Source organism: Mytilus californianus, unplaced genomic scaffold, assembly GCF_021869535.1.
Source record: "Mytilus californianus isolate M0D057914Y unplaced genomic scaffold, xbMytCali1.0.p SCAF_4, whole genome shotgun sequence".
NCBI lineage: Eukaryota > Metazoa > Mollusca > Bivalvia > Mytilida > Mytilidae > Mytilus > Mytilus californianus.
The window spans coordinates 4,028,807-4,041,545 of NW_026262690.1; the positions used below are offsets into that span (position 1 = coordinate 4,028,807).

Below are 12,739 nucleotides of genomic sequence, written 5' to 3' on the forward strand. Positions count from 1 at the left end.
AAAACCTTCCACTATAAATAGTTCTTTGATTGACTGCTTTCTAGCCGGATATTAAGATATTAAGATATTGTGTGAATGAGTGAAATTGAGTATTACAGAGAGTTTATATGTATTAACAGGTCGTGTAAAAGCCTCATATATATTAATTATAAAACTACAACTTCCAAGTAAAAAAGATTTTACTACATATTTAATGATTATGATTTGCTTGATAATTGAAAATTAATTAAGTATACTGCTTTACCTTTGTCCATCCCATGAAACCTTTGACAGTTACTTCCTAGTCAAAGCTACCTGGAATTTGGTATCAAGGAATGCTTTACTATATGATGCATTTTCACATCCATTGATCATCAACTTCCTGATATATATTGTGGCACACGAAAGCCATGTGGGCAATTTTCATTGCATTTTTCTCAGGATCTACAAATCAGAGCTTCATGAAATTTTGTATCAAGCTTCCATGTGATCATGCTATACTTTTGGATTCTTATACACACTCATAGCTCATCAACTTGCTGTTTACTGAAATCTTATATTTTGTTAAACATACTGACCATGTAAGAAATTTCCATTGCATTTTTCTCAGGATTTACAAATCAGAGCTTCATGAAATTTGGTATCAAACTACACATGAGAATGCTATACTGTGTGATGGATTGTCACATCCATAATTAATCAACTTCCTGTTTACTGAATACATACAGCAGGGGTATCATTAGTGAGCAATAGGTCGCAGTTCATCTTGTTGTAAGCTGAGGTTTGATTTCTCTGTTGACACATTTAATTTGTAACTATGTTAGCACTTTGTTATAAATCTAAGTCCTTGATGGGCAAATTAGATTTCGACAAGTCACTTTTTCTGAAATATCTAAATAGATTTAATACCTTTTGAACATCTTTACAAATGTCTTTATGCTATTACTTTCCTGGTCTACATCATGCTATGTAGGAACATATTTTGGTCTACATCATGCTATGCAGGAATATATTTTGGTGTACATCATGCTATGCAGGAATATATTTTGGTGTACATCATGCTATGCAGGAATATATTTTGGTGTACATCATGCTATGCAGGAATATATTTTGGTTGAATATTTCAATCACTAATCAGTGACAATAAAAAACATGAACTACAATCTCATATTCTATTCCCATTTATGTGTTGTAATACATCATCAGGGTCGTGGTGCCACCTACCAAAGTATGGAAAACCATAATGAAAACAACGCTTCACCGGTTTGTTATTTCATCTTTCTTTTTTTTACTGCATGACTTTTTCCAGTAGTGAAATCTTTTGACATTACAATGACCACTAATTAATTCAAATATTGTGATGTATGGACTAAATGTTGAACAATGCCGTCAAATTATTTATACAAACTTTATTAAGTTTTGGTCAGGTACAAAAAAGGTTTAAGAAATGTTTTTATTGGACAAGATGTCATACAGCTTGTTTTGAATAGCTGTAGAGATAAAATAGATGTAGATTTAGTGACATGAGATTTCACTGCTTGCTTTATGCTAACACTCAGGTTACATATAGAGTTATATGTTTTTTGTGTATTGACATCTTTATATTTAATTCACATAACATACTCTCAGTTACACAAATAACCAACTTGTATCTGATTAACAAATGATAAAATCTTTAAATGTTGACACAGTGCAGAGACACAAATGTAAATAATTTATACAAAGAGAGATTTCTAAATTATTTCGAAACTGCACATAAAATGATTTAAAGATTCCAGTTTCTACCAAGACTACTTTACTATGAATTTGTATTAATTGATACTTCGGAATTTGAAAACAATATTAAATTAGTTCATTTTAGGTAAGATTTATCTTGGTTCCTTACTTTTCCAATCTTGCACACTCAGCCAGTTATATGCCTAAATTTCCATCCTGCCTTTTCCTGAGAAAAATCTCTTCCCTTGAAAAAAAAGTGCACCTATTGAATTAAAGTAGTCTAGTGGCTTCTAGTATTAAAAAAAATCACACTTATCTACATTTCATGCTTCACTAACTGATTAAGTTAATACATTTATTAATAAAATGGCAACTAAAGCATGGTGTTTACAATCATTATAGACCTACGTTTTCTTTTCAATCAATTTAAAGACGGTATCAGTTGTATTCAGATATTATGTTTTACTTTAATAAAATCTTTTTAATGGTGATCTATAATTCAATATGGCTATATTAAATATGAAATTAAAGAAATGTAGGCTAATTGATAGTAGCACCTGGGAACAGTATATCTAACAATATGTATGTTCCTGATAGCACATATAAGTTATCAGTCTGTCGAGTGATGCAGGATTCTGGAGATTATAGTTTACTGATATATGTAATAAGTACTGTAAATTCAGAAATTATTGCGAGGTTTTTATGAATGCGAATAATGCGACTGGGTGAGTATCGCAATAATAAGAACTCGCATTTTGATAACTGAAACATAGATCTTTATGCAGATTTTTTTGTAATCGTAATAATTAAACTCGCAATTTTGTCCATTCGTGAAAAATCGCAATAATAAATGCACGCAATAATTTCTGAATTTACAGTAATCATTATTCATGTTTTGACAGTATTTGGCCATTTTTCCATTTTCAGTTGCATGTTTTTGAAGATAGGAGTTCTAGTGCTGGCTCTCCATTAATAGAGGTATTCATGATCATTATGCTTTTGTGCTTGCTAGTGATTAATTTGAATTATAATTTTGTCTTTGGCTGCCAGACATTGGTAATACTTTTCAGGCAGTGATAGTATCAACACAATGATAAACCATTGTCCGACTCCTCTGAAACTACTGAGCCAAATGTTACCAAACTTTAAATGAATGTTCCTAATATAGGATCCTTGAGTAGGTGTATGCTTAGCACGACAACATGTGCATTTTTGTTACATTTCCTGGTCCTAACAGAAGACTGTAAAAGGCATCCACTGATCCCATTCCAATAATACACTGGGTGGGGGGGGGGGGGTCTTGGGTCCTGGATTTTTTCCTTACCCCCTCCCACAACGCCTTTGCATTGTGTCCTAACAGTAGTCTGTAAAATGTAAAAGGTGTCCACTGGTCCCATTCCAATAACACACTGGTAGTCAAGAAGGAAGGTACAGGGTTTGTCCTTACCCCTTACCCTTCCCCCAACAAATTTTGCATTGTGTCCTAACAGTAGTCTGTAAAAGGTATCCACTGATCCCACTCCAATAACATAGGGGGGGGGGAAGTGTTTACAGGGTTTGTCCTTACCTTCTACCCCACAACATATGCATTGTGTCCTAACAGTAGTCTGTTAAATGTATCCACTGATCCCATCAGGGGGGTTACAGGGTTTGTCCTTACCTTCGACCCCACAACATATGCATTGTGTCCTAACAGTAGTCTGTTAAAGGTATCCACTGATGCCATCAGGGGGTTACAGGGTGTGTCCTTACCTTCGACCCCACAACATTTGCATTGTGTCCTAACAGTAGTCTGTTAAAGGTATCCACTGATCCCATCAGGGGGTTACAGGGTGTGTCCTTACCTTCTACACCACAACATATGCTTGTGTCCTAACAGTAGTCTGTTAAAGGTATCCACTGATCCCATCAGGGGGTTACAGGGTTTGTCCTTACCTTCGACCCCACAACATATGCATTGTGTCCTAACAGTAGTCTGTTAAAGGTATCCACTGATCCCATCAGGGGGTTACAGGGTTTGTCCTTACCTTCGACCCCACAACATATGCATTGTGTCCTAACAGTAGTCTGTTAAAGGTATCCACTGATGCCATCAGGGGGTTACAGGGTGTGTCCTTACCTTCGACCCCACAACATATGCATTGTGTCCTAACAGTAGTCTGTTAAAGGTATCCACTGATGCCATCAGGGGGTTACAGGGTGTGTCCTTACCTTCTACACCACAACATATGCATTGTGTCCTAACAGTAGTCTGTTAAAGGTATCCACTGATGCCATCAGGGGGTTACAGGGTGTGTCCTTACCTTCTACACCACAACATATGCATTGTGTCCTAACAGTAGTCTGTTAAAGGTATCCACTGATCCCATCAGGGGGTTACAGGGTTTGTCCTTACCTTCGACCCCACAACATATGCATTGTGTCCTAACAGTAGTCTGTTAAAGGTATCCACTGATCCCATCAGGGGGTTACAGGGTTTGTCCTTACCTTCGACCCCACAACATATGCATTGTGTCCTAACAGTAGTCTGTTAAAGGTATCCACTGATCCCATCAGGGGGTTACAGGGTGTGTCCTTACCTTCGACCCCACAACATATGCATTGTGTCCTAACAGTAGTCTGTTAAAGGTATCCACTGATCCCATCAGGGGGTTACAGGGTGTGTCCTTACCTTCTACACCACAACATATGCTTGTGTCCTAACAGTAGTCTGTTAAAGGTATCCACTGATGCCATCAGGGGGTTACAGGGTGTGTCCTTACCTTCTACACCACAACATATGCATTGTGTCCTAACAGTAGTCTGTTAAAGGTATCCACTGATGCCATCAGGGGGTTACAGGGTGTGTCCTTACCTTCTACACCACAACATATGCATTGTGTCCTAACAGTAGTCTGTTAAAGGTATCCACTGATCCCATCAGGGGGTTACAGGGTTTGTCCTTACCTTCGACCCCACAACATATGCATTGTGTCCTAACAGTAGTCTGTTAAAGGTATCCACTGATCCCATCAGGGGGTTACAGGGTTTGTCCTTACCTTCGACCCCACAACATATGCATTGTGTCCTAACAGTAGTCTGTTAAAGGTATCCACTGATCCCATCAGGGGGTTACAGGGTGTGTCCTTACCTTCGACCCCACAACATATGCATTGTGTCCTAACAGTAGTCTGTTAAAGGTATCCACTGATCCCATCAGGGGGTTACAGGGTGTGTCCTTACTTTCGACCCCACAACATATGCATTGTGTCCTAACAGTAGTCTGTTAAAGGTATCCACTGATCCCATCAGGGGGGTTACAGGGTTTGTCCTTACCCTCCCTCTCCTAGTCCTTGTGACCTCAGTAATCCCTACAGAACCATCATTGCTATGAGCCTGAAAATATAATGTGTTTTATGAGTTAACTCTGGACAGTGACTATTACTGGAGTGAAGATACCGGTATTGGCCTACTCTTTCTTTTGGATTTAACAAATGCAGGTGAGACAACAGTCTGTGTTGATGGTCAGTTTTAAAAATTCTTGGAATGGTATTTTTATGTTTTAATTATTTGATTTTGTTATTTGCTATTTTCATTTGTTTTTTTTATGCTTATTTGCTAAATTTAGTTAGATCAAAATGAATGAAAATGTAACATCTGTGATACTTATCACCAATTCATTATTATGATTCACTGAGTCTATGAACAAAACATTTTCTGTTTTCTCTTCATACATTTCATTATAATGATAAAAACAATTGTTTATACAACAAAAATATATAGAAAAATGTGTCATATATAATCAATATGAAAGCAATAATTCATTTTAGAAATTTTGAAATCATCAAACAAATTGCCTTTTTCTAGACCTTTGCTACATACAGGCTGCTTTTGGTAGTCTCCAACAAGCAGACATTAGAGCAAGATTCCAATCATTTTAATCATCCACTGTTTGCACTTCATTAACACAGCTTTCATTTTCATAACACTTCTACTTTCAATTCTGTACTTATTACAGATACTATCTTAAAAGATTTCTTAATCTTTTGAAAAGTTTCATATTTAGGTGGCTTAATGATAATGAATGTTCCGGCCAACTTCTGCAAAGATTGTCATGCATGGAGTACCATACAGATAAAAAAAGATTTGGTGTCAAAAAAGGAATGTAAATTTTTATAAGAATTGTTGAATCACTGGTTGAATTCTTTGGAACTTTGGTGGATAGCTGTCTCATTGGCAATCATACCACATCTCCTTATTTTTATAGTCATAGTATTAGGAAACATTATCTGAGTTCTCTGTGATCAGTTCCACAATAAGGAGTTCTCATTAAAAAGCTATTGAAACATTTATATAGATTTGCCAGTTGCATGATAGAGCACATCTATGTCTTAACTTTTAGTATGATATCCCCAGTCCATTCATTTTCGAGATGTCTATACAAGGAACTAGAAAAGTATAGAAAACTCAATCCTTTAAAATCTTAATTGATTCTATAAAAATTCCACATCAACTTAAACCTACTTGTGAAATAAAGTTTGAAATTGTTCTACTAACACTGACCTTCAGATTTGAGCCATAACATACCAGTAAAAATTGGCTGAGTTTGCAAGATATAACAACTATGAGAATGTTTGCATGGATAATGAATATATTCTTCTGTATTTATAGTATAGTAAAGTGCTTAGTTTGTTTTATGTTACTCTTTTCTTTTTCCTTTTTAAGAAATTTGCAGATTTTAGAATTTCTGAAATCTTTAATATTGTGTTAATTTATAGTAATTTGTTTAATTTTATGAAGATGTGGGTAAATTGAGAGAATGATTTATGTTTTAATTACATACTGCATAGCTTTTCTTCTATAGGTGGTGGGTATAGAAGTTGTCTGCTTTATTTGGTTAGAAGTTAGGTTTTAATTATATAATTGTATAACTATAAAAAATAACATTTTAACAATAGTGTAACGTGACCGAGGGGAGGAACAACAGATGGACAGTCATAACTATACTATGGCACTACAATGTATCCTGTGGTTAATTCCATAAATTAAATAATACGATATCTATTTACAAGTTTATTCACAAATGTACATTACTTCAGACTTATTGACAAAGGTAGCTTACAAAGTTTAAACATATAAACTTTAAATACAAGTCCTCCAGAATCTTTACCGATTCAAGACTTCAAGGAAAAATCACATCCTTACAGTATCACAGCTGATACACAATCTGCCAGTATCTTGACCAACTGACCTTTATCAGAAAGTTTAATTACTTTCATTCTAGTATAGACAAAACAAATAGGCATAACTAAATTTTATTACCCTTCACCCCAAGACATTGTAACATGTCTTAATTACATCGATCTGACAGTTCAAATTTAACAGATAATAAAACTAGCCATTTGTTATATAAATCCAACTTAACCAGAGGTCAATATTTACAAAACATTAAAATATTACAATAGTGTATTTCAGTTAATATTTTATTTTATACATAAGATTTTATCATTGTTGTTTGTAAACATTTCCACTCTCAAGCGATGAATTTAGCTTAAGAAGAGACTTTTGTTTGCTTATCCAATTGTACTAGCATTCTTAACCATTTCAATCTTGACATACCAAGCTTGTCCTTATCTTTCTCATGGTTCAATCCCATTAAATACATTAAATAAGTTTTCCTAATACATGTAATAAGACCAGTTCAGTTGATAATAGGTCAACTAAATATGGTCTTAAGGATGAGTGCAAGGCATACATGTCTGTCTGTCATTATATTAAATCTATAGCATCATTATAAGGTATACTTGACCTCTATCATCTTTATATTTCATTGTTTAGTGATTAATTCTCTTGCTTAGGTAAATTTTTCAGTTACTTCAAGTCACTATGCAATATAACATCATTATAAATCTAACTGACAGGGGTCACCTGACTTTGACCTTAATGTCAAAGAACTCCTTACTTTTAGTCTGTGTTATGATTGCAATGATGTCCACCCTCAATGATAACTGGTACATGTAGTATGATCTTGATCTTATAGACTTTTTTTAATAAAATAATATAATTATTTAGATGTTGTTTAATTTCGATATCATAAAGATATATTGATTTCCAAAGATCATTGAAATCTTGATCATGATGATGACATAGCTCTTTTGAATATGAATAAATGTTGAGCATTGGGAAAACCTTCATTTCTTATATAGACATAGATGTGTGTTCTTTCTGATTAGATTTTTGTAATTTTGTACAGAGAAATGCAGAACAAGTGGAGCAAACTCCACCAAAGAAAAAATATGACAAAGCATGGCTTGTGTCATTGTGGCATAATTTTGATATAAAGTAAGTATTGTAAAAATTTATTTACTTTTGACTGCAAAATGTGATCTGACTATTTCCAAATATATGTTATTTCACATATACTCATAGAGATCAATTAAAAAATTAGCTGACATGGCCCAAAGGCTCAAGTAAACCTGACTAACTCAGTCCCTCCCCATAATTGATCATTCCTACTTGTAAAAGCCTGAATTCCTTTTAAACTAAAAAATCTTTTAAAAAGGTGGTGGGGGACATGTAAACACATGAGAATTGTTTATTATAGGGCAAATGTCTTTTCCAAGACTTTCATGCTTTGATCTCAAGTTCTAATGTATTATTTTTTTTTGTAATGCAATAAAATAGGAATATCATTACAGTTGTTGGAGAATTGCCGCCATCAATTGGGGGTTTGACAGTTGCAAAAATCCATTTGGGACCTTCAAATCCCCAATTGACATCAGCAACTCCTCAACTACAAATTTGTTACTAGTATTCCTTAATTGACTGATTTATCTATCTCGCAGATATAGATTCACATCTAGTTTAAAAGGATAATGGATTTATTTCTAAGGGAAAAAAGAAACAAATAAAGTACTAAGGTTGACATTATTATACCCCACGCAACGAGTTGCGGAGGGTATAATGTTTTTGACCCGTTCGTCTGTCCGTCCGTCAGTCCGTCAGTCCTATTTCTTGTCATCGCAACTCCTCTCAAACCACACAACAGAATTTCACGAAACCTTTTTAGATAATAAGGACATACTATGTAGTTGTGCATATCGACAGGAAATTACGATTCAATTTTTTTTCTAGGAGTTACGCCCCTTTGAACTTATTTACTATAATGTACTACTGCAACCTTTTGTCATCGCAACTCCTCTCAAACCACACAACAGAATTTCATGAAACCTTTTCAGATAATAAGGACATACTACATAGATGTGCATATCGACAGGAAATTACGATTCATTTTTTTTTTCCAGGAGTTACGCCCCTTTGAACTTATTTGCCCAATATACTACTGCAACCTTTTGTCATCGCAACTCCTCTCAAACCATACAACAGACAATGACAATGTGGGGACGTGGGGTATGTGAGCACGCTCACTAAGGTTCTTTAATTTATTTCTCTTTTTAAATTTTGAATAAAGGTTTTTGGTAAAACTACTAATTGATTAGGATATCTTACCATGATATATTTATTATTTTACAGATTTATGAAGCCACTGTTAACAAATAGTACTCCTAATTTGATGGAGACATTGCATCCATGTTGTATGCCATTGTCCAGAATTCTCACCACAGAAGAACAAATGACAAATGTAAGTTAAAACCAATTATTGTCCCCTGTGCAATGCGGTGTGGAGATCAAAGACATACATAAGTCTGTGTATATAAGAATAAGAAGATGAAGTATAATTGCCAGTGAGACAACTCTCCACCAGGGACCAAATGACGAAGTCAACAACTATAGGTCACCATACCACCTTCAACAATGAGCAAAACTCATACCACAAAGCAAGCTTTAAAAGTCTTAAAAATGACAAATGTATAACAATTCAAACGAAATAACAAACAGACTAATTTATGCTTAGGATAACAAAGTATGCAAATTTTGGTTTCAGTTTAACGGCCAAGCAAACATGAAAGTAAAATGCTTTTGATAAGAACTGAGTCTATCTTCTATGGATTTATGTATTGTCAACATGAAACATATTAACCAGAATGCATCATGAAAGATATTTATGTTGTGAGTTTGAAATAAAACCTGATTTAAAGTTACATAGAGTCTTAGAAGTAATTCTTATCACATATTTTATTATACAATCTTATCATATGTACATAGAGAAACAAATTCTGTTAGATACCCAATTATAGATCAAAGATAGCCCTGGTTTATTGTTAAATCTTGAAAAACATGGATCATATCCTCAAAAAGAGTTGTCATCTTGAATCTTGAACTCACTCTAAGCAGGTGATTGGATTTACAAAAGCTTGCACAGAATATGCCATTGTATTACATTCTCTTCTCAACGTGTTGTGGGGGACATAGAAGTACCAGGTGACTGTCCGTCTGTCCATCTGTCTGTCCGCCTGATCTTTTTAGCACTCTCACTTGTACAATTCATGCCAGATTTTTATAAAACTTATATCATAGGTCTCAGACAGATTTGAAAATCAGTGCCAATCAACTATTTTTAAAAGAGTTATGCCCTTTAGAAATATTAATTATATGGAAAATTTCATTGTTAGCACTCTCATGTACAATTCTTGCCAGAATTTTTATCAAATTTATATCAAAGGTTTATATAAGCAATGTCTCTGACAAGTTCGAAAAGCTGTGCCGATCAAACATTTTTCGCAAGATGTTGCTTAGATTTTTTGCATATGATATCAAACAGTTATTGCGCTTTTGAAACTGACCCTGTATAACCAAACACTTTTTATTGTAAGAGTTATATCCCCAAACACTGTTTTTCTTGTGCGCGCATCTCCTTCTGAACCGTAAAAGAAAATTTATTTTTCCAAATTACTTGTTACATCCTTAGGATGCTTCAGTCAATTTTAACCAAAGCGATACTGAGACTCAATATGAAAGTTATTTTCCCTTTTGTATTTGACATAAGTGATGCATAAATGTAACTGATAAACCGTGAGTGATAGAGACCTAGGTTATCTTGATTAGAGGTCCTTGGTCCACCAAAAAGAAAGTGGTGTCAAGGTCATGTTCTAAATTTTGCCCTTTGCTTGTGTGTGCATCACCTGTCTAACTATAAAAGGTATATATACAAAAGAACTGATGCAAAATGTTAGGGTTATTGATAGGAAGAAATGGTATATTCGGTCAAGCAATCTGATGACATCTTCTAGGAGTTATTGCCCCTGAAATTGGAAAATTTTAGTTTAATTACTTATTATTTCATACTGGTGCATAATAAAGTCATAGGGTCTTTTGAAAAAGATTGGGTTACATATGACCTTGGAAAATTTTAACTGGAAGTGACCTTGTTCAAAGTAGAAGTGCTATTTTTGCAATGATGCAAGAGAAAAATACTTAGAAACTATATATTTTTAGAATCAGCATACAGCTACCTTTACATGACACCGGAAGTCACCTTTTGTAAACCGGAAGTAGCCTATTATCTCCAATTTTTTGAAAGAAAAGTATATAGAAACCATATATTTTCGGAATCAATGTAAAGTAAGCTATCTTATAGCACCCGATGTGACCATTGGTAAACAGGAAGTGGCTGATTATCTCCCTTATTTATCAAGTGAAAATACAAAGAAACCATATATTTTTGGAATCAGTGCAAAGAAAGCTATCATATGAGACTGGAAGTGACATTTTCTAAACCGGAAGTAGCAAATTATCTCCCATATTGAAGGCAAAAGTATAAAGAAACATATAATTTTGAAATCAGTGTGAATAAAGCTATCATATAAGGCAGGAAGTGACATTTTCTAAACTGGAAGTAGCAAATGACCTCCCTTATTTCATACAAAAGTATATAGAAACCATATATTTTTTGAATCAGTATGAAGAAACCTATGATTGGACTCAAATAGGAACTTTGAGTAGACCAGAAGTAGCTTCTTATCAATTATTTAGAAATTTAATGTGGAAAGACCTTCAATTGTTCTCTGAACAAACAATTGGTTCTTAATATTTATTTTTGATTTTTTATTCATATCTTAAACTTAGCCCATTGATGTTTTAGGTTCCCTGAATTACAAAATTATCCTTTGTCATATTTGCGATATTATTGGGAGCAAAGTTATGACTTTTAAGGTTATATTTGTACTATGATGGGGATCAGGGATATGACTTTGTTTATATTTGACAGCCACACGTACACATAGATGCAGATTCTGATACAGATATGATTATAGACCATCGAGAACTTTCTATAGGAGAAAGTATTAGTACAGTGTCACATGGTGCCACACAAGATGCTGACAAAAATGATATTACAGAGGTATATCTAACTTATCTATTTATTCTTCTCATTTTTTCTTAATATTATATGATTTTTGTGCATTTTGCTTTAAATTATTTTAGTTTCTGCCTGAATGCGATTGTTCTGAAATCCATTAAAAACAGTTACACAGAAAAAGGTTAAAAAGTGGAACTGATATAAATATGAGCATTTTGATTTTTAACTGGGTTTTCTGATGGCGATCTGGATATTGATTTAGGTTTGTACAGTGGATGGGAGGGCGGTTCCAGATGTTTCCGTGCAAATGATTATTAACCATTCATTCAAAGCTTTTCTATCTAAAATATGTTGTTACTGATGACAAAATGGAGGTCAAGTTCGCTATTTGCAATTTTCACTTTTGCTTTTTGGGAGTTATTTAATTGATTTGAAAATGGCACTTTATGTTGTTTTCTGCAATACCTGCAATACCTTATGAACAATCGAATCTCTTCAAATTTTAATATGGTGTTCCTAATGACAAAATTGAGTTCAAGTTCTACATTGAAGATTTTCACATTTGCTGTTAGCAGTTATGTCCCTGCATAACTTTAACATTGACACTAACAATGTATTTAAACCTGGTTTGGTGTCATTTTGACAGCTTCTTGTTTGTAGTTTAGGTTTTTACATTCTATAATTAGGATCTTATTTTCAATATAACTTGAAAATTACACATGTAGATTGTTGTCAAAGACTGTGTTCATCTTCAATGAGTCCTCAATAAATACTTTTTTACTTACAGCTTCTCGAACAGCAAATTTC

General features: G+C 34.0%; 1 protein-coding gene and 1 long non-coding RNA gene across 2 annotated transcripts in view; one reads left to right on the forward strand and one right to left on the reverse strand.

The window, feature by feature from the left end:
- LOC127699066 (sodium/hydrogen exchanger 9-like) overlaps positions 1-12,739 on the forward strand; it is a 47,765-nt gene that overhangs the window by 23,309 nt on the left and 11,717 nt on the right. The window contains exons 13-17 of the mRNA XM_052202806.1: positions 1,186-1,242; positions 2,623-2,673; positions 7,928-8,016; positions 9,208-9,316; positions 11,843-11,974. Coding sequence (XP_052058766.1) covers positions 1,186-1,242; positions 2,623-2,673; positions 7,928-8,016; positions 9,208-9,316; positions 11,843-11,974 — 438 coding nt within the window. The remainder of the gene's footprint in view (positions 1-1,185; positions 1,243-2,622; positions 2,674-7,927; positions 8,017-9,207; positions 9,317-11,842; positions 11,975-12,739) is intronic.
- LOC127739414 (uncharacterized) lies at positions 4,037-7,651 on the reverse strand. The gene is made up of 3 exons (XR_008000430.1): positions 7,637-7,651; positions 4,550-5,070; positions 4,037-4,182 (listed from the first exon to the last, which is right to left on the reverse strand). It is a non-coding gene; the product is annotated as an uncharacterized LOC127739414 (long non-coding RNA).